General features: G+C 39.3%; 2 protein-coding genes across 6 annotated transcripts in view; one reads left to right on the forward strand and one right to left on the reverse strand.

Moving 5' to 3' along the window:
- The window catches only part of TBCD (tubulin folding cofactor D), a 106,523-nt gene extending 86,595 nt beyond the window's left edge, over positions 1-19,928 (forward strand). Inside the window, exons 31-40 of the mRNA XM_030461670.1 lie at positions 636-719; positions 1,643-1,801; positions 2,617-2,755; positions 6,389-6,510; positions 7,428-7,505; positions 11,529-11,618; positions 12,583-12,670; positions 14,100-14,209; positions 17,036-17,120; positions 18,731-19,928. Coding sequence (XP_030317530.1) covers positions 636-719; positions 1,643-1,801; positions 2,617-2,755; positions 6,389-6,510; positions 7,428-7,505; positions 11,529-11,618; positions 12,583-12,670; positions 14,100-14,209; positions 17,036-17,120; positions 18,731-18,745 — 970 coding nt within the window. The 3' untranslated portion in view covers positions 18,746-19,928. The remainder of the gene's footprint in view (positions 1-635; positions 720-1,642; positions 1,802-2,616; positions 2,756-6,388; positions 6,511-7,427; positions 7,506-11,528; positions 11,619-12,582; positions 12,671-14,099; positions 14,210-17,035; positions 17,121-18,730) is intronic.
- The window catches only part of B3GNTL1 (UDP-GlcNAc:betaGal beta-1,3-N-acetylglucosaminyltransferase like 1), a 100,379-nt gene continuing 95,002 nt past the window's right edge, over positions 16,717-22,093 (reverse strand). For 4 of the 5 annotated variants that reach the window (XM_030461676.1, XM_030461675.1, XM_030461674.1 and 1 more), the window contains 2 exons: positions 20,546-20,634; positions 16,717-18,913 (listed from right to left, as the gene is read on the reverse strand). In XM_030461676.1, the coding sequence (XP_030317536.1) occupies positions 20,554-20,634 (81 nt within the window). In that variant the 3' untranslated portion in view covers positions 16,717-18,913; positions 20,546-20,553. The remainder of the gene's footprint in view (positions 18,914-20,545; positions 20,635-22,093) is intronic. The other variant, XM_030461673.1, reaches the window with a different exon arrangement.

Raw genomic sequence — 22,093 nt, forward strand, 5'->3', positions numbered from 1 at the left:
CACTCATCTTTCTTTTATATTGATACTGTATCTAAATATTTGGAAGCAGAAAGTCATCATCTAAATAATATGCACTCCAAACACAAATGAGTGTTATTTTAGTGAATATTTTTTCATAAAACTAATTACTATTTAGCCACTTGAACCATTCTGAATCACTTTTTTCTACTACTAGAAGTATTAAGCTTGAAATTGTACATGAATATGATACTTCTAACAGTGGTTAAATAACTTGTCAAAATATGTGCTTACCTTTTTAGATGAATAGGAGACAGTGCACTTAGGTTTAAATACTCCTACTAGGACACTAAATGTTAACAGTAGTTATCAATTTTAACTTTCTTAAAGAATAAACCTGACCACATCTGGCTGGAATAAAAAATCAGATGGTGAGGCAGGGGTCTTGCCTGGGGAGTAGGATGATGGTTGTACCCTGAGTATGTGGGTTTGACTTCCCAGGGGTTGGGGAACAGCTGTATACAGTCCTCTGCCTCCCCAGAACACAATAGCTGCTCTCAGGGGTCAATGCTTTGATTGTTTGGAAATTTTTGCTTGTGTCTGTTTAACTTAACTGCTGATGTATTTATTTAAATAAATACTGATGTAACTACTCAGATGTTTCTCTGTTCCAACAGGGTCCGTGAAGCTGCCATGACAAGTTTGATGGAAGTGACACTGCTGCTGGTTCAGAATGAAGTTGAGTTAATTAATGCCAACATGTATGCTGCTTTACTGGTTTTGTATCTTTTGTTACTTCATCCCAGCCTATACAACAAAGTGTTGCTTACATACATTGTCTCCTTGCTCCTTTACTGAGTGTGACAGAACTCTTGATAGAAGTGCATCAAGCTTGTTTCCATGCAGACTCTTTGAGCATATTGTATCTGGTTTTTGGAGAAGCTGATGTTACTGGAGGAAACTGGGTAGCAGTCCCACTATTGAAATCCAGTGCCTCTCTGAGATTTGGTCTGTACTTCCTACTTCTGTGGAGCTTGCCAGTATTGTTCACTTGAAAACTTGCCTGCTTATCCAGAGCATCACATCGTTAATTTGTAACCTGATAAAACGTGAAGAGAAGTTTGTATTAATTTCTGTTGTCTTTGCAAAATTATTAGTGAGGAAATGGAGAATGATTCCCACTGAGCTTCTGATTTTTAATTTCATGATACAATGCTCTCTGATAGTACAACTTACCAGTTTTTAAGCAAAACTTTCTTAATAGTTCTTAAAAAAACTAGTGTTCTTTTATGTGTTCTTTAGACAGAGCATGTCTAATGGTTAGCTGAGTATATACATAATTTCTTAGATCTTTTCCTCAGCTGTATCTGCAGTTCTCTTTCCATTTGAAATGTAGTAGTTCATCCAAATCATAAAGCACCTTTGTACCTGCTTGGATCAAAAGTGGCACGTATGTGAATATCAAATACTGTGTAACATTAACAGCATGACTTTTTTTGAATCTGTAGAAGACAAAACTATAAAGATTCTGTCACCATATTTATGTCTTAAGTCACTTGTACACTCATGAGGAAGAGTTAGACCAGAATACTTTGCATAATATTTTTGTATTGTTGCAGCGATTTAAATTTTAATAGACATTATACTGATTAAATGGTGTGATTAATTGTTCTCTTCTTTGTAGCTGCAAGCAGATTATGTGCTGGTTGGCCCAACAGTCAGCTGAAAAAATTGACAAGTTTCGAGCTCATGCAGGGTCTGTGTTTCTTACTCTTCTACATTTTGACCATCCCCCAGTTCCACACATACCTCATCGAGAAGAGCTAGAGAGGGTATTTCCAAGGTAATATATTGAAGAAAGTATCCTAAATCAGTGAGAATAAAGGTGCATGCACACAGTTAAGTCACAAGTAACCTGGTGTTATTTCTGTGTACAGTGAATATGCATAAATATATAAAATAGAACTTATTGTAGCATGAGTGCAGGTTAAAAATGTACTTCCCGATGATGGGTTTTGTATGGCCATTCTGCCTAAATTTTTCTCTGGATCAACCCTGATAATTTCTGAACCCATCAGCCGTTTTCATAGTAGAGTAGTTGCAGCAGTTTTCCAAGATGAGATTTCTAGTTAAAGAGTAAGAGCAATTTATTTGTGGATGGTGATGATAATACCTGATGGGGATGAGAAACATCCAACTTTTGTCCTCATTCTGTTTGTTCAGCAGACTCTCAACCTCCTGTAACTCAGGAAGTGCTCTTTCTGCTAGGTAGCTGATTGATCTGGGGGGACTGCATCTTTGTTAGCTGTTCCTGGGATAGGTCTGCCTTTTTATCAGTTTTTGGTGGGAGGGAACTGGACATGCGACACAAGAAGGAGAATTTGGTTTCTTAGTGTAGAGAAAAGTGCATGTGTAAAGTAAACTGTGGTTCAAATTGCTTATCTGAATAAGGAAAAGGACTTGAACTTTGCTCAGGTTTTGATTTGTATTTTTCCCATATGCTTCAAGACCAATGATTATTGTGATTTTTATTTTTTTATTTTAGGTAATTCATTGCCTTTTTCCAGACATGTTGCTTAAGGATGAGGAGTTAGCATAGGAATGTATGAAGAGGACAGTGCACACATAATGAGATTTTTTTTCTTCCTCTTTCCCCAGGTCAGACAAAGAGACTCTAAACTGGAATGCTGCATCAGAAGCTTTCCCTCGAATCACCCAACTTTTGGGTTTGCCATCTTACCAGTACCATGTGCTCTTGGGCCTCTCAGTGTCAGTGGGTGGATTAACAGAGACAACGGTGAGAGCCAAGAGGTTTCCTCAGAGAATGCATTTACCTGATAGAGTTTCCTGATTCTAAGTATTTTCTATATTTCTATGAGAATTTCAGATGTAAGGTTTTTTAAAGAAATCAAGTTGCACTTAGAAACCCAGTGAGCTTTTTGTTTTTCATCGTTTCTTGAGCATGCAGGAAACAAGGAGTAAGGACACTTGGTTTCTCATTTCTTGGTGAGGTTGAAGCTGTGTGTTCTATCTTGTTGACTCAATCAGCACTCAGGTTCATTTGCTCACTTTTCCAAGCTGTTAACAGAGGAAGAGCCATTCAGCTTGCTGAATACAAGGTGATTGCCAAAGATGTAGCATAAATGAAAATAACTATTGGGGTAAGCACACAGATCAATATGAGATTCAAAATGACACTGCAGGAGAATATCAGACCAGTAGCAGAATATTCTGGATTGTCAGTGACATCTTTAAATTACAGTAGCCCTGTAACAGGAGGAGGAGGCCATGAGTCAACACCCTGACAGTGTCTGAGTTTTTCTGAATAAAACTGCTATGTCTAGTTAAGAAAGCTGGTAGAAAAGTGATATTACATCTGGAGTTTTTGTGGGGTGAGAACAGCTCCTGGTGGGTTCACAGGAGGAAGGTAGCAGCCCTGGCTCGTCCCCCATGGCAAACACTTCCTGATGTTGTTTGGAATATGCCCAACTGATGGGCTTTGCTTGGTGCCACGGGTGCTGCACTTGTGATCCAGAGATGTCGGTGTGCCATTGGGGTTTTTGGAGCTGAGAATTTGGTGTCTGTGAGGGTTTGTTAATTGAACCCTACTTTGGGAGTTGTAATGTTCCTGAAATAGCAACTGATTATAAAGCAATGGCTATTTTAAAATGTTGGAAACATCTGCTTCTGGGTTTGTGGCAATAATTATCAGACAGGCAGTGTAACTTGTAACAGATACTTTGAATAGCAGACATGCATATGAAATTTAGCTTTTAGTCAATGATAATTATAGGAGGCTCCATGAAAACCAAAGTTATTCGTTTAAGTATAAAAAGAGAGGAGAGCTGTGGAGAAACCTATTCTGACTGGTAACTGTGATGAGAGGAAAATACTTATTCAATATTTTAATTATTTTTATTTTTATTTTAATTTTGGCTGTGCTTGGTTTTTAAGAATGTAAACAGCTCAGTTACTTCTGGTTCCCTTGGCTTGTTACCATCTGCGAGTGTATTTAAGGGAAACCTTCTGTACTGTTTTCAAAATACGATTTTGAAATGTTAACTTTCTGTGACCCTGCATTTTTCTTTAATGCTGAAGGCTTGTTCTGGTTAAAATATTCTCAGGGGCTTTGGCTTTAGAAAGGTGATGACCTAATTTTCTTTCGAGGCAGATAGAAGTGCAAGAGAGGCTCAAAGTATAGGGTACTTACCCTTGGGATTATACAGTGTGTGGTAAATTGCATTTAATATTTAAAATGTGATATAAAATTAGAATTCATATATCTTGCAATGACTTTCCAAATGTATTGTCAAAGCCTGTCCTGCTCTTTGTTGAATATGCAGGGATTGATTTAAAACATTAATAGAAAAATTTAAGAACTGTTTCTGTTAAATCCACAGGAAAGAAGCAGATTTTAGAATTCTTGGTTAAAAGAAAAGGATTATATAAATACATGTCCTTGCAGTAACCTGTATGTGTTCTTGTAATCTCTTCTTTCTTCCTTCTCTCACTTAAAAATCTGTTGTAATTCAGTGCTCAGTGGCTATTTTTCCAGAGTTAAAATTGCTCTGCAGTGTAGTTAGCAAGAGGAGTTCTTTGGTTTTTTAAAGATGTTTTCTGACCTGAGCTGTGTGGGGTATCACACAAACATTTGGTGGCAGCATGGTTGCTGAAGGAATTGTAGCTCCAGCATTTGAAGTAATCTGGAAAAACAGAAGATGTCATTCCTTTGGGATTTGGCATTCTGCATCATGGCCTTGTTTCAAAGGCCACTTTCTCTGCCTAAAAGAATCTTGTAGTTACATAGCTGGACACAATGAAGCTTATTTCTTATGGCTGCATTAAAAAAATCCTCTCAGTATATGGAGGTCAGAACTAGACAATAGTGTTCTTTCTCCAGTTCACAGACCCTGTAGTTTTGGGGGTTGGGATATAATTTTTGATATAATTCACAGTTATTCAAATCCACTATATATTTAAAAAATTTAAAGCACAGAATGTCCTGTGATTTCCCCCCCTCCACCCCCCCATAAAGGGTGAAAAATACACTAAAAAGATAAACAACCTATTTTGAAAATTTGAAGTTTTGTCCCAGCCCAGTACCAGGGTTCCAGCATGAGGTGCCAGAATCTTTTAATAATTGGAACATTCAGTTCAAAACTGTCCAATGACTCCATGTGTATGGTGAAGCACCTGAAAAAAACTACAGGCTGGTGGTATATGGATGTCAACATTATCTGTGTGCCAAACACTTTACACAAGTTGTGTTTTACTTTACTCAGAAGGGACCCATTGTTTGTCAGTGATGTTCATGGCTGCACATAACATTTGGGGAAAATGCTGCCCTTTGAACAGCTGTGATAGTTCTTACACAGGAAAATGTTGGGATAGTTGTACATGACCTTCTAAAATACCTGGTTGTATGCAAATTAATTAATTTCTGGTTTGAAGGAACAGTTCTCATGATTGGTAACTCTTGAAGAATTATGAGAATAGTATCTGGTGTTCTCTATTTAAAGGAAGAATTAATGTTAATTGTTATATTCCTACTTCTTAAAAAATACCCTAGACGTGAGTCATAGAGTTACTGGCTTCCAAAGATTTGCTGTATTAAAAGAAATGTTGAGAGTAAAAAAAGGGAGATATGGTTTCACTTGTGCTGTAATTAAAATGCCATGCAGATTTTTCTGAACTCATTGGGAGAATAGGTTCCTGCCACCTCAGTGCTGTAAATGTGTCAGGGTTGGAAATCATCCCAAACCAGGGTTATTTACAGACCATAGCATGGCTGCTTCTGCACATGACAGGGATGTTCTGGCTCTGTGCTTGATCTTTCTCTGCTAAAATACTTCTATGAGCATGGGAGCCCTCAGCAATCCCCTGGGTATCATCCTGCTGGTTTTCTCTAGGCTTTCTCAGCAGTTCCTCACTTGACTGCCCCTCCTGGGCTGTGAAGCACAGGAGACTGAGTTCTCTTCAGAGATGCATTTTTAAGAGAGATGCATTTTTCAGTTGCATCAGCTTGTTTCATAAATATTACCTCTTGAACTACTGGTGTATTCTTTAACTTTCAGAGCCATAACAGTATTATTATTTGAAGTAAAGCAGGATAATCATAGCAGTTTGGGAATGTTTTATTTTGAGAGAAAGAAAATAATGAACCCTTAATGTGATCTTTTTTTTCCCCCCCTACAATGGCAAAACTTGAAAAGGATTAGTAAACCCTTCCTTGAAAAAAAGGATTAATGAGAGTAGTTTCCTGTCAATGTGGATACTGAATTTATGCACTCAGCTGCTGTTGGAAGAGGATCTTGGCAGTGCAGTGTCCACTCAAGGTAGTGAGGGATGAGGGTGTTTCTGTGTTGCCAGGTTGCAGTCTGGTGCAGTGGGGTTTATACCCTTTGCTTCATCTGAGGTTCCTTTGTCACAGCTCCGATACTCTGCCCAGAGCCTTTTTGACTACATCAAGAAAATCCAGAATGATTCCAGTGCTATGGAGAGTTTTTGTGAGACACTGCTGAAGGTCTTTGAGGACAACCTGCGGAATGACCGGTAACGTTTGGGGTTTGCTTCTTTGTCCTGAGCAGCAGGACTGTCTGAGCCCAGGTCGATGGCACATCTTTTTTAATGTGCTGAGCTGAAGTTTGTCTCAGCTGTTTAAATGTGCTTTAATTACAGGAGTTTGGTACAACAGAACCTTTGGCAAAACGTAGAGCAAAGGAGTAACGGCAGAATATTTTGCATTTACTGGAGTTTAATATTCCTAAGCACCAGTTTGGATACAGTGCAGTGTTGGGGGTTGTATATTGCTCAACTCTTGTCAGTGTAGTTCCGTCTGTGTTTCATTTCAAAAGTGTTTTTTCACAAATGCTTCAAGTATAATTTTCTGGTGAAGATTTTTCTCTGAAGGTGACTCATGCACAATGAGGTTAATTTCTCTATACCTCACTTATCAAACGTGCAAAATAGAAATTATTTCCCAAGGGAAAAGACTCTCACAAATATTATAGAATGTTGAGTTTTATATTATTTTTGTTTCTTGTTTCAGCTGTTGAAATAGCAAACATGACCATAGTTTTGTGTTGGTTTATTTGGTAATTATGTGTAGTGTGAAGGTGTTGTAACTTCTGATACCTTTTGTGGAATATGTTGTTTATATACTAAAAAATAAATTAATATATTATACTGCTGTTAATTATGTTTTCAGGACTCTGCAAGTTTAAACCAAGCATGTTGTTAATGAGAGTTTTTTCCTTTTGGCTGTAACAGAATGTCCCCCCCTCAGCCAAGGAGGGTGATTGAACCCACACACAGAAGTTACAGAGCAATCCTTCTCTGTGTAAATTAGAGTTCTAATTTAAATATGTGTAGGTAGATAGGAAGTTTATTTATTTATGTCTAATTAAAAATAGTGTTTATCTGTTTGCCAAGAAGTGTATTTACATTGTTAAATTATTTTCTTTCATCAGGGTGTCTGTACCTCTCCTGACAATGCTGGATCAAATGCTGGCAAATGGCTGTTTTGAGATCTTTACCATGGAAGAGAAGTAAGTTGCTGCAAGTCTTTCGTGTTTATTTTCCACCATGCAGTAGGGCTTTTAAATCACACTGCTGCTGAGCATTGCTCTAGATGTGGGTGCATTGGACTCTTAAGTGTCTGTGTATATTGATTCTGTGTATTAATTTTACTGAAGTGGGGCAGCTGTGATAAAATCTGGACGAGATCACCTTGAAAGGGTCTTGACAAAAATCTTTGACTCTTGTATCAGTGCAGAAGTTGGATATTGGTTCATTGTTTAACAACCAGTACATTAGTCAAGTTCAATTTGCATGTTTCACTTTGCAGCCTTGGGTGGGTATCAGATCCATTTCACTTCTTTCCTTTACTTGCTCCCTAGGTACATGCTTGTCAGAGCATGTTCTGCTCTGCAGCCTGAGCCTTCAGCAATGGCAGTGTCCTCTTGGGATGCTGCAAAATAGTGTGCCTACAAGCTATTGCTTCTGAAACCCTACTGCTTCTGTTAAAATATCTCTGAAGAAGTTAATCAAGATTCTCATAGGAAGAATAAAAGGGCCATGTCCCAGCTTTTCCTTACCAAGTTCAATCTTTTGAGATGTATTTGGTTCAGGAAGGGATAAACATGAGTAAAATACTCCAGTGTGAAATCTTACTTTTTTGTAGAGAGAGTAATTTGAATGTAATTTTTAATTTTCAGATCATTATTGTGCACTATGACTTTTTTTTCTAAAAAAACATTAGCTGTCCCGGGCAGGTAAGACTCTACTCTGCTTAATTCAAACAGGATTAATAGCTGTTGGATGGATTAATTTGGCACTGGTGAGGAGCTGTGTGCTCCTGCTGAAGCAGATTGCCCTGTGGTGTCACTGGCTCTGTGGAGGGGCAACCCCTGGGGCATTTTCAGGCCTCTTCACCCCGTGTGTTTGGAATATGCAGCTCAACGTTTCTGGTGCAGGTCTGGAGATGAATTTCAGGATTTGTAAAGCTCTTGGCTGCAGGTTGTGATATCTCTCTGCAGGAGGCCAGTGGGAGTTTCTCCCCCATGACTGTACTGGGAGTGCTGGTTCAAGGTGGTGTTCATTTGCCATGCATGGGGCATTCCTCTGCCATCAGGGAGGTGAAGTGCAGGGTCAGTACCTGCCCACTGGGCTTTGAAATAAATCAACTTCAACTTGGTGGGCTCTCAGAAGCAACTTTTCTGTGTGGTGCTTGGCTTAGTGTGACTGTGGTGTGAAGAGAAAAGCCCTACCCAGCATTTTCCAGGCCTTACCCAGCAGGTGAGGGTTTGTTCCTGCATGATGAATGGCACTGGACAACTGCTCCAAGTGAAAAATACCCTATCAGTAATATTCAGCTTGAGGTAGTTCCTCAGTGTGTTCTGCTGTCTACTTATTGTGCTAAAATAAGGAGGGAAGTGGTGGGGAGGGATTGGGGAAACCTTTCCCTTTGGCAGCAGTGCAGGTGTGTGCTGCCCCAAGCCTTCAGCAAACTGCAGCATCATTCACCTGCTGTGTCCTCCCTGCCCCCTGTGTCCTCCCTCCCCAGACAGGGGGGCATTTCACTTAAAATGTTATTGCTGCTCTGGGGTAGCACAACCCAAAACCTCTTGATTTCATCTCAGTGTACACTGAATTTGTGGAGCTGTGTTCAGGGTAGTGCAGGTTGTGTTAACTGAGAGACTGCTGGAGGCAAAGGGCAACATGCTGGAAACAGAGCTGTCAGGAATAAAGTGGAGGAATAAGTCAAAGTGATGTTTCTCTTTCTTAAGTATATATAATGTGCATATTCAGCTGAGGCATTCATGAATTGCCCATGTATATTTTCTTAGTGTTTTCTGACAGTTTGTGTCCCCATTAATCTCATATTAATGATTTCTGTATATTACACACCCCTGTGGATCTTTGTTTTAGCAGTTGTGCAGCAATTGTTTAATAAACCATGAAATAAAGCCACAGCAGTGGCTGTCCTCTGGCTTGGTGGGACCCCAGGTGACATCAGTTGGATGCTGAAACTCAGCTCACCTTTAGGAGGACCAAGCCTGAGCCTTTCAGCAGCACCTCATGTGCCCACTTTACACAATGTAAAGACTTCAGGCCAATCCCTTTTCCCTGGATGCTGAACTCTGTTTCTGCTGGAACTGTGCCCACACAGGAGAAAGAATTTTCTCAATTTCCTTTAAAGAGGCCAAGCTATTTGAGTCATTTGAGATCACACATAGGTTAGGTTTAGTTATTACAAATGTGAAATTGGCAAGTGACAGAAAAAGTGCATCTGTTTTAAACACAAAATGCTGCACATAAGGTTCAGTGCATTAAATTCATTCCAGATGCTCTTTTTCCAGTTGGTCTCTTTGTTGCTGTACTTCTCAGTGATGTTCCTGTTGTTCAACTCTTTTCAGTCTCACCTAATTCACTATATTGCTGCCCTGTGCTGAAAGCCAGGCATGCAGTGCAGCTATTGCAATTAGGTGTCTACACAGGTTTTTTGTGTAATCAGAGGTGGGAGGAGAAGAAATTTCTCCAAGGTAGGAAAAAACATTCCCTGTTACCCAGACAGTCAGTGTCTGTGGAGACACACATGGGCTGTGCATGCAGGTGTCTCTTGCTCCTGTTGTCCTTTCTCGGTGTCCCCACTCCTGAAAACGTGGACACAAACAGTGCTGGTGGAGCTGTAGGTGGTGGCAGTGAACCTGCCCTTTCAGCATCTGAGGGAGGTGTTTTAAATCAGAATTCCACAGACTCTGTGGTCTTAAAAGCCACCATCAGCCTTGAAAATATCTTCTGAAGCCTCAGTATCAACACTGAAAACCTGGCAATTTTATTTAATTTTATAGTGTGCTTTTCTGGACAATATTGAGACAGACACAGAGGGCGTTGTTTAGCTTAACAGTTCCATAGTTTGTTCAGGTTTTTTGTTAAATCAAGTCATTATTTACCAGTTTATGCCAATATCTTAAGGATTTTTTAAAGTAATTTGGAAAAAAACCACCAACAAACAGTAACTCTGGTCTGGAAAACTACTCTATATAACTATAAAAATACAACAAGGTTTATTAACTTCACAAAGCTTGTTACTTCTCTAAATATCTTGTTTTAAATGTTCTGCTGTTTTTATTTAGGTTTTACCCACAGCTTTGAATCTTTGTAGCAGAAAATGAAGTTAGGATTTTGGCTTTCTATACACAATAGAGTAAGGTTTCCAAAATATGCAGTCTAGAAGTAATTGTGCTTACTAGACAAATATGAAATAGTTTCTTCTGCAGCTATGGCACTTCAGCCTTGAGTGTAGCAAGTAAAAGATTAAATAATTTGTCTTGAAATAAAATCAATATCCCCTCTTTACTTCTTCTTAATAGATGCTTGGAATATACTAACAATTATTGTGTTTGTATGAGTGTCTGGGAAAAGAGGTGTGAGAATCACGTTTCCCAGACTCTGGAAAAAGAAAAGAATTTGCTAAATATATTTGGAGATGGCTTCATGACTCATGCACTTAACAGAACTGTAAGCTCTGTGTTTAATTACGTTGTCTGGAATCACTAAAGGAATTTGGGCTGTGAAATGGTAGAGTATTTAAGAAAAACATTCCTCCCCTTTTTATGTAAAGCTTGGTTGAAGAACTTAGGTAAGGACCAAGGCACCACAGTGATATACAGACCAAATAATCTTATTTGGCTGTAGAATATTTACATTCCTGAGGTGGCATTTCTGATCAGACTCTGTTGTAAACCCAAGCTGTGGCTGACTGCTGATCCTGCATATACTCATCAGGCTGGAGAGATGGAGTTCACAGCTCAGCACAGAGGTAGCAGCAGTGTAACTATTTCATACTGATCTCTTCCCTTCCTGGAAAAAAAAAAAAAAAAAAGGCTTAGTAACATATTTGCCAAACTTGGCCACCTCTTTACCAACAGTCCACCTCCAACAGCTGGGGGTGCTCCCCTGCCTTGGGGCTTTCCTCTTGAATGTAAATTTACAGTCATTAGATAGGATTTCAAATTCTGTTGAAATCTATTTCTTATCTTTTCTACCTTTTTCTTATCCATTTCCAGCCACCCCTTTGCAGTGAAGTTATTTACACTTTGCAAAGAAGAAATCAAAAGATCCAAGGACGTCCGGAAGCTTCGCTCCAGCATAGGAGTGTGAGTTGATGAAAATAATCTTTTTTTATATAAAATGTGAAGACAATTTAAGTACAGTATCTATCAGGTGTAACAGCCTGGTCTATTCCATGGGAAATTTAAATGAAAAATGCACACAAGTACATGTAATATCAGGTTGTGAGAGGTTTGTGTACATGTACTTCTGTACATGGTTGGGATGAAAACATGAAGGATCTGGTAAGGTTTAACTACCTTTAAAATGTTAATATTCTTAAAGATGCAGTGAAGCATTTGCTTTCTGCTTGTAGAGAGCTTGACTTGGTGCCAATGCAAAATATATATGATTAGATCTTATATGAACTAGAAAGAGCTTAAAACACCTGCAGAATTATTACCTGGCTTTAGGGTAAAAATCCTTAGTACAGACAGGAGAGAAGTCAAAACAAAAATCCACCAGTCAGGAAAGACAGTACTGGGTGATGAGAGGCAATTAAGCAAAAATGACAAGGCGTTGCAGTTATTTAGTGCAAAACGGGCAAAATTATTCAGATTTAACTGTCAAACTATGATTTTATTGACTTTCGTTTTGTTTCTTTGTTGGTAATTTTTTAAGAGTGCAAGAAAGCCTGACATGAGGCATTTCCTGTGCTTCTGATTTGTCGAAAATTCTGTATTGCATTGTGTCAGAACACACCCTGTCCTCCCACTGCCTTTTCTTGTGTGTTTTTTATTGCACAGACTTTGGTGCTGCTGTTCAGTGGCTTTAGAACCATATTTGTACTTGGCATAGCCCTGCAGCACCTCAGGAGCCCTTCAGGATTTCAGTGCGCTCAGCCTCAGTGTTTGCTTTCCCACAGCACGTAGAATATCAACTGAGATTTCCTGGCAGTAGCAAAGCTTCCCCTCCTGCCCTCTGTCCTGATACACATCTTCATTCAAAATGTACTTCTTCAGTTGGAACACAAATCTCACACAGGATCTATTTTTTCCTTATGTTTTCTAGGTTTTGTGGCCTGATTCAATTTCAAGGAAACATGAGAGAAAAAGTTCTGTTTCAGTTGTTTCTCCTTCTGTGCCATCCATTTCCTGTAGTAAGTATCAAAGACACTGTGTATTATCAAATTTTTTATTTAAAATACAGTAAAAATAAGTGAAATTACATTAAAGCCACATTCTTTTGAAGATACCTAATGTATATATAATAGGCTTTGTTTCTCCAGTGTCTGCTCTCTCCTACAGTGCCACCTGAGACAGGCTACTGGGTTCTTGCAGGGTACCTGGCTGTTCCACACACAGTTTTTCCACCTTCTGGCCTTTCTGATTTAAATTAGAAGCCATTTAGGTGCCTAAGTTGTTGGTTTGACAGTGCCCACTGAAGATCTCCTTTAGGGTCCAGTCAGATAAATTACTGATGGTTTTACAGTAGTGCTAAAAGAAGAAGCGGTTCTGGATTCAAGAAAAATATATTTTTTCTGTCAGCTGTGAGGAAGCTTGTGAAACACAGGAGAGTTTATTAGAACGTGACCTTTTTCATGTGTCGATCTGTAGCAGGGCACAAAACCTGAATTATTAGTGTGTGCAGAGAAGCTCAAATGTGGGATAATACTACCTTGGTCACTTAAAATTTTGGTTGACTTAAGGATGGTAACATCTGCAGATGTTCCTGTGAGTAAGCTCCATGCAGCCATTGAGCTTCAGCTACAGTCAAGCAGTGCAGGAGAAACAAAGGCTGCCGGAAGAAATTGGAAGGGTGCATAAAAAGGACATGAAAAACCTGTGAGGTCTTAAAAGTGGTTTGAGAAGACAGGGAACAGCCCCTGTGTGTCTGGCTGTGCTGGCCACAGACTGCTCACACTGACTGATTGCTTTGTGACAAGGTTAGCATCATGGCACTCAGCAAGGTTTGATACTTCATGTTTTTAGCCCAACTGTTCCCATGTTGTGTGTAGGTGCTACATGAATTTGTAGGAGGGGCACAGTCTAAGAATTCCAATTTCAATTCCATGTTTTATTATTATTTTACATCATAAATATGTTTTTTTTTTTTACAGACAGGTCAATTTCATTTGGCACTGCTACTCCAGAAATAGCCCTGTAATTTCTTGGCATTCCTTTGTTTCACATCAGGTTTTCTTGGAAGAAGAACAGGATGTGGTTTTGTTGCCATTTTGCTGTATGCAGTTGTCTATTTCTGTGTGCTGCCTGTCAGAAACCAGCCTGGCTCACTTTTCTGCACACCAGCATCACTACTAAACACCCTTCTGGGAGAAATATTTGCATATTAACTATTTCTGAAAACTGGCGTGTAAAGCCCTGACATCCTGCAAGTTTTAGTGAAAACAGACCCATTGTAGTAGTGTGAATATCCTTGAGGTGCAGAAATGAAACCCCTTACTGCAGCAGAGTGTTGTCAGGGATGGGCTGTAGTGTCCCTCATAAAGGGATGGGCAGGGTGGAGACCCAGCACCTGCCCTGGCACTTTGGACCCTGCCCTGGAGGTTCCTTTGCCTCTTCCTGCAGATCCGGAAGACGACAGCCAGCCAGGTCTACGAGATGCTGATCACCTACAGTGATGTGGCTGATCCTGCCCTGGCAGAGGAGGTCATGACCATACTCAGTGACACCAACTGGTGAGTGCATTTGTTGCCAGACAGTAATAACAGCTGAAATTATTTTTCATTTATCACTGAAGTTAAAACATAAGAAAAGTTCGGTTTTTTCAAAGCTGAGAGCGAGGGAGCTCTAAGAAACAAGACCTTAGATGTAGCTGTTTATGACTTGTAGGGCAATAAAGTATTGTTGATAAGAATTCCTTTGTTCTAAAGATCTGTCTGGTGTATGCACGTATAATATCACAACTAGATAAAATAAAATATCTGTATTTTTCCGACAACCTAAAAAGGGAGGAGACCTTGGAAGCTGCTCATGAAACAGAGAGGGGGCTGTGCCAACAGTCAGACTTCAACTGCACAGACAGCTTTTTGGCATTTCTGAGCACTGGCAGGATTTTGGGAAAGAAAAGGTCTCTGCAAGCTGGAAAACAACAGAATTAGCAGAACATCTCAAACCTCCAACGAAATATAATTGCTTAAAATGATACTAACCTCATAGTCAAGCAAACATTTTGTATTGAACAGTTTTTAACATATGATTACCCAAGCATATCATTTCAGGAATAAAACACTTTTTTTAGAACTTTTTTTTTTTAACCCACCGTTCCTGTAACATCGACTTTTTCCAGGCAGAGGGGGAGCAGCCCAGTGTCTTTCAGGGACAGGAGGAATTTGTTCTGTCAGCACCCATGAAGTGACAGGAGGAAGGAATCCTCACCATAATTTTGGCACTGGTTTTTCCTCTTCTGCAAATTTTAGCATTGTGCATTTGCATCTCCTGGAAAAGCCTGTGAAGCACTGCATGCCTTGGGTGTTTGAGCCAATGTGCAGTTTTGAGATCCTAATTCCTTTACTAGTTTTGTTGCCATGTTAAACATTTTCCCTTGTTAGAGAAATCTCTCCTGTACCATGGGTCTACTAGCCCAACCTCCTGTCTTCATAAATTAGTCAAAATTAATACATGAGAATAGACAGATATAAAAAAATTATATAATTTATTTTGTTATATTAAATGGTTCTGTCTTCACTGAATTTCAAGGAAACAAAATTAACCTAGACACCTTCAAAGAACAAAACATACCTTGGAGTTGTGGTTTTTCTGTTTTTAGACTGCATGCTGACATTATTGAAGTATTTATTTTCCATTTTATTTCTGTGTTTGAGCTTAAATAACTTGATATTTGGGAAAGCAAAACTAAGTCTTTCATTGTAAAGGGTGGCTCTGCTATTTTTCTGAATTTTCCAGTACACATGGTCTGAGATTCAAAGAACTAACTGGTCAGCAGCAGTTCTGGTTATGGTTAAATTTATTTGCTTAACTACACACTGATATTTAGAGTTGTGTTTAGGGTGAGTCAGTGCTCACTTGTGAAATCCAAATTTAAGAACAGTCTTGCTCAGAAGCTACAGAAAGAATTTGTTAAAAGAAACAATTGAGTAGGATTAGATTAGTGCTGTCACAAAGGGATGTTTACAATACCAAAACACCAAAGAAGCAGCAGTGGCAGGACAGCTCCACTCAGAAGTGGGTTACTAAAACAAAGCAAAATACTTCCTGAAAACCACTTCAGAAAAGTAAATATTCTATTTTAACTGTGTCATTTTAAAGGTGTGACTGGCTGCCTGTTTTATTCTGTCTTAGTTCAGGGCTTGCTCTAAAAGTTCCCCATTGTGATGTGGCCATTGCATTAAGATGAAGAGCTGGCTTACTTAACACTTAATTGTTTTATCTTGGTAGATTTTAACTGTTTACAAAAGAAGATACTTGAAGTCATTGCTGAGTGTCAAAGAGAGCTTCATGTTGCTTAGATTCTGCAATATGTTGCTTATGAGCTGCTTATATTCTTAAGCTCAGTGCTAAAACAAGTACAGTAAATTCTAAATTGCAATAAGCATTGACATCAGGAAGCCAAATGAGAATATTTGGGGAAGATGATAATTCCTGGCCTATTGCACAGTTCTTCATTTATCAGACAATTGTGTAATTCAGAGGTAGAAGAAATTACTATAAATAATATCTTCTGTTTAGCTACAGGAAGGTTTCCAATATAACATTAAAAAAAGTTCACGTTATTTCTAACTTGCCCTTCATGATTTTTCTGTGTTGTTTTGGACTCAATGTGCTAAGAGTTAAATTTTTATTAGCTCCTATATAGTTGCTACTTAAGAAAACCAAAATAAATCTAATTAATTGGTGAGTACTACTGATAGTGTTACAGCATTCAGTTGGAATTAGGTTTTTACAAGGAATAGAATGTTGGCTAAATGGTTTTTTGATATTTGGGGGCTTTGTGTAATTGTCAGTTCTTGAGGAAATTTAGCACAGCATGCTGCTATTTCAGAAACCTTTAAGGAGCCTCACAGGCTTTGGTTATGGATTCTCTATTTCAGGAGAAAACTTCTTTAGATAGTAGAATTTTCTCCAAATCCAATGAGATATTTCTTTAAATTCTTGATATGAAGTATACTAAAGCAATAAGGAGCTGTTAATTTAGCAAATAAAACTGTGAACTTCTAGTCAAAAAGGTTATTCATAAGTGCTTTTTTATTTTTTTGAATACAAAAACCTAGAAGAGTACTCAGACACTTTATTAGTAACTGTCACTTCTGGAAGAGCTGTTCTGGATTTATGGTTTATCTGACTTCAGACGTTACACTGTTAATACAAAAATGTTATTCTTAAAATGTGTCACAGCTGAGACTTCTGTAATTGAATTGCACACAGAAGTAAAGCTGCATACCTAGAAATACAGTAAGAACATGGCTGGCTTAAAAAGCTGTTAGGGATGTAGCCAACTTTGGTTTTAATTTTTGACTGAACTGGAAAATTCCTTCTTTCTGCAGGGAAGCTGAGCTGGCAGTAGTGAGGGAGCAGCGGAACTCCCTGTGTGAGCTCCTGAGAGTGCCCAAGCCCCAGCTCCTCTCCAAGGTAAACGTGGAATGTGCACAAAGTCATCAGTGAGCAATTGTCCCCCCAAACCTCCTGAGTCCTCAGGTGCAGCAGCAGGAATGTCCTCCAGCTCACTACAGAAGACAGGGACCTGCTGGAGACTCTGGTCTTAGGCCCTTCATTCTCCTTTGTTGAAAACATTCCAGACTTGGTGTGTGACATCTTACTCAGACAAAACACAGGAATGAAATAATACAGTACAGATGTCTAAAAACTGTCTGCCTTCTCTGGGTGAAGAAAAAGGATAAAAACTTCCAGTCAGTTCCAACCATGAAATTATAACATGGGTTTTGCAAGCTGCAGCAGGCTAATGCTGTCTAGAAGGAAGAATATAATGTAAAAGTTACTGCATTCACAAGAGGACAGACAAAATATCCATATGTGGGTCCCATTTAATTTAATGCAAACAGTGTGGAATTGCCCATCTATTCAGTATTCAGAAATACAGAACTTTCTGCTTTGTAAGGAGTTTCTTACAGGCTCATTTCCTCTCCGTCCAAAGATAAGGAGGCTGAATTAGTACGGGTCTAAAGAAGGTTTTAAAAAAATATATTTAAAAAACTAGTCCAAAGGCTAATATGAATAGAATAATCTTCAAGGACACCCAGAGCAATTTTCTCTGCTCATCTTCCTGTTCTTACTGAGATTTCTTCAGTCTTCTGCTTTCAGTACAATTTTAAGAAACCTGTGACTAACATTTGCTGGTTTGATAAACAAGAATCTGAACCTCCTCCACACAAGGCATTGTTTTTAGAGCAAAAACTTAATTGAGCATTGCTGTCTCAAGGCTTTCTCGTCAACTAGATTCAAATTATATTAAAATTCAGGTGTTTATTCAAATCTCAGATGTTAAAAGATTAATCCACTGATCTCAAAAACAACACTTCCAGCTCCTTAATTATTAGAGGCTGAGAGGAGCCGCACAACTTAGGAGAAAAGTGTGTGATATAAACCAAATAAGTAGCCAAATACATGTAATGCATACAGGTAAATCAGATACAATTGTTATAAATAATATCATAGGATAAAGAGTTCACTCTGGAAATTATATGACTGAATTTGGAAGGTCACTTTTTCCTCCTGTTTTAAACATAAGCAAATATATCAGTGTAACTTCCGGCAGAAAAACCTGCCCAGAAAACTGCTGGAGTTCACTCAGAGTGATACTCACTGGACTCAGAGGACTTCTCAGAGCAGTCCAGATGTTCCTCCTAGCAGCCAGTTTGTGCTCACATAACGTGCTGCTCTCCTTCAAGAGCTCATATATCCTGAGAGCAGAGGAGAAACACTTGAGGAATCCAAAGCATAACATGATGGAAAGGTGAATGAAGTTAATTTCATAGTTCAACTTGTCATTCAACATTGTCAATGTTGAAATCAACACTTGTCATTCCTTTTAAACTTGGGCAAATAAAATTTGTGAGAGTAGTTAAACATTAAAGCATTAAGAAGGACTGTAAATATTGTAGCTTTGCATGTCTGTATTTTCTTCTCCATTTAATTGACTTAATGGCATGACTGGGATACCAGTTGAGTAGTGATGTGTGCAGGATACTCCAGCTGACTTCTTTCCTTTCTCTCTGGTGCAGAGCTCAGCACAGTGAAGCTGCCAGCACTGGCTGCTGGTTTGGGAACTGAAGCTCTTGGATCTGATGCCACTTAAGAGTTTGTGCTGTGACATCCTGGCCAAGTGGAGCCTCAGCAGGAGCTGCACTCCCTGGGGGGCAGGAGAAGAGGCAGAGGTTGTGTCTGAAAGCTCTGAGCAGAGATTCCTGAGGAAGCAACAAAGAGTCATTGTTTTCCTTTAGAAAGTCCCTGTCTGTAGCCACAAGATGGCAGTTTCTCTTCATACTTCTGTCACAACTGACCCGGCTTTTTTTTTTTTTCTTATTAATGATTTATATTGCTACAATTCTGCCTGGAGTCACTCAGCCTGTGCTCACTGTATACATGTGCAGCATTAAACCTGATTTGCTGCATTAGTCTGTTAAAAAAATTGTTTTTCAGAGGTAAGAGTGGCAATGCTTAGTGATACTGAAATCTTCCTGAACATAGTTTATCTGTGCATAAGTCTGTGTGTATTGTGTTGTAGGCCAACAAAAAATCCAGGTTTCACATTAGCTAAAGTCAAAGTGTCTCAGTAGAACTTGATACAACTCATTCAAGTGAATGTTTTTGTGGTAAACTAACTTTAAGGACTGAAACTTTTCTTCTTTTCCGTTGAAGAATGCAGAGGTGACTCAGTGCTTGAATCAACTTCCACGTTCTTCTTGGCTATAAAATTAAATGACTGTAACATTTATCTTTAGTTAACTAATGGGATGGGGAGGACAAATGCACAGGCAACATGATGCTGTGTGTTATCTGATTGTTCTATTAAATCCCACTATCCCCACATTACAAGTACAGCAGTGGCTGTACACACATCTGACTATTTAAAAGGATCTGAATATTTAAAAGGTAGGAAAAATTGAGGCAGAAGAGCTTAAAACAAGCCAGTTTCTCTGTCAAGTACCTGCTACAAACTGCAGCTAGCTTCTCCTGCAGGTGTTCATGTCCAAAACCACAACTTGTCCCCCACCTTTTTGCCTTTTTAAGAAAGTATCTATGAATTGTATTATTCAGTAAGTATATTTGCAACCTGGACTGGCAGATGAAGTTTGGTCTAGATCAGTGTAATTCACTATTAAACAAACACCTCAGGATCTGCAAAAGAAACACCCCAGAGTCCGGAGCCCTTATGTTGTTCCACTGTCATTAAAATGGAAGTTTCTGCCACTCCTGAAAGAGCTTGGTTTTGAGTTGTACCTCTGGCTCCCTGATGCAAGAGAAACACAGGTGTGTTGGCACTGCCTGCTTGTTCACAAAAATCTGAGGAGGTGAAGTGAAAATTGTGAGCATATCCCTGCAGATGATGTTACAGACACACCTGTACTGTTCAGAGCCCCAGCTCGGAGGATGCCACACTTGAGTCCTGGTGCCAGCCCTGTGCAGAGCTCCACCTCAGCCCCAGCTGCTGAAATGAGCCAAGTGCAGGGAATGGTGGAAGACCCTGAGCAGTGTTTGACAGAAACCTAAAACCACTGGAAGTGCTGAGAGGCTTTGCTTGATACATTTTTAAGGCTTCCCTGTGGCAACAGTCCTCTTGTAATCTGGCCTGTGTTATTTGATAGTTACTTAAATTAGAAATACAATTGAACAATGAAACTGAGTTTGCTAAATAAGTGATAAATAAAATAAAGTAAATAAAATAAGCAAACAGCATTATCCATAGGAGCTCCCTTAGCGAGGGGTTACTCAGCACAAAGATTAATGAGAGACAAAGTTCTACACCTCTGAATAATCTGATCTGCCTGCACACACACAAGATACAGAGGATAGCAGCTTCAGCATCTCTGCCTTACCTTGGCTTTTAGTTGAAGTGATAATAATCCATCCCTTCCTTCAAGTTCAGTGTGTTCAGGTTTGTTTCAAATGCTCCACCTGTCAAATCCTGTGAGGGAAATAAAAGAGGACTATATATTATAGTTTGGTTCCTCAGAGCACAGAAGAAAAGTCCCATTTGCTGAACTAAGCATAAACAGACCCAAGGCTGAGAAATGCTTCAGTTAAAAAACTAAGTACATGTTGAAAAATCAGTGTTCAAATTAAAAAGTGTGGGTTCCCTGAAGTTGTCCCTTGTGAAGAACACAAGGGCTGTGCTAAGCAGAGCAGAGAACAAAGTTCTGTTTCCTTGTGCAGACATCAGGGAACAGACCAAGGCAATGAGTTTGACAAAGCAGTGATTGCTGTGAATTTTCTTGTCTGATGAAACCAACCTTTCATCATGCAACCAAAATACTTTGCACAGTTAAAGGTGTTTTTGCTTTTGAGCTCTAGGTACATGATCTGAAGAGGAACCTGGTAGGTTTGCTCCAAAAGCAGTCCTGCAAGGCAAGGATGTTATTAGGGAAACACACCAGCTTCAGCATTTCTGAGCTTTGCTGCTTTGGTCCTCCTGGAGTGCTAAATTCTACTGATCTTCAGTAATGTCACAAAAAAGAAAAATTAAAGCTCATAATACTATAGCAGGTAGGTAAAGAAATTGCTCATGTTCTTTTGGTTGGCCCAGAGCAGCAATATTGAAGTTTTAACAATGCACAACTGTACTGCAGATGTTCAGGATGGGAAGTTACAAACCCTGTGTCCAACTGGAACTAGGGAATTAAATGAGGTGGAATGTTAGACATGGGCTAGAATCACTGGAGTGAAAAAATTGCTCTGAGTTCAGGAGGTCTCTGACTCACAGGGAGGACTGGACAGGACCCCCAGCTTCCCAGCTCACCTTGGACCCACCAGCTGAACTGCTTGTGAACATGCTCATGGATTTGGGTGTTGCTGCAGCTTTCCAGTACTGGGACATGGCCATCTCAGGCAGCAGGGACTCAATAACAAAACAAGCTGCCCTGTCTCCTCCAAACCTCTGCATTGTTCCTGCTGCCTGAGTCTATACAGGAAAGGAAATGCTGCTGGTGTATGCTCCAAACCTCCTGTCCAAACCAGCCTCAGGATCACTACACCTCAGAATCACAGATTAACTCCCCTTTGTCCTGGGCAATTCTCATCTGCCAGCCACGTTCTCCATTTTCATGAGCAATGGGAAAAGTAATAAAAAGGTTTGATCCAAAACTTCACCAAAAAACCATAACCACCAATTGTGAAATTAATAATAATTGATAGTGTTTAATACTTTAAAGACTGGGTCCTAGTTAGCAACTCAGTTAAGACCCCTAACTCACTGGTCCAGCTGTAAAACTTCCTCTAACACATCAAAAGGGAATTCTGCTCAGGAAGAAAAAAAAAAAAAAAAAAGGTCTTTATTAAAACCTTTATCTTCCACTAATGATTTCATAAGCCCTAGACTTCCCAAGTTAGAACACAGAGTAGGAAACAGTTGCTTTTAGCATGCTGAA

The sequence above is a fragment of the Calypte anna genome, chromosome 18, assembly GCF_003957555.1.
Source record: "Calypte anna isolate BGI_N300 chromosome 18, bCalAnn1_v1.p, whole genome shotgun sequence".
Lineage (NCBI taxonomy): Eukaryota > Metazoa > Chordata > Aves > Apodiformes > Trochilidae > Calypte > Calypte anna.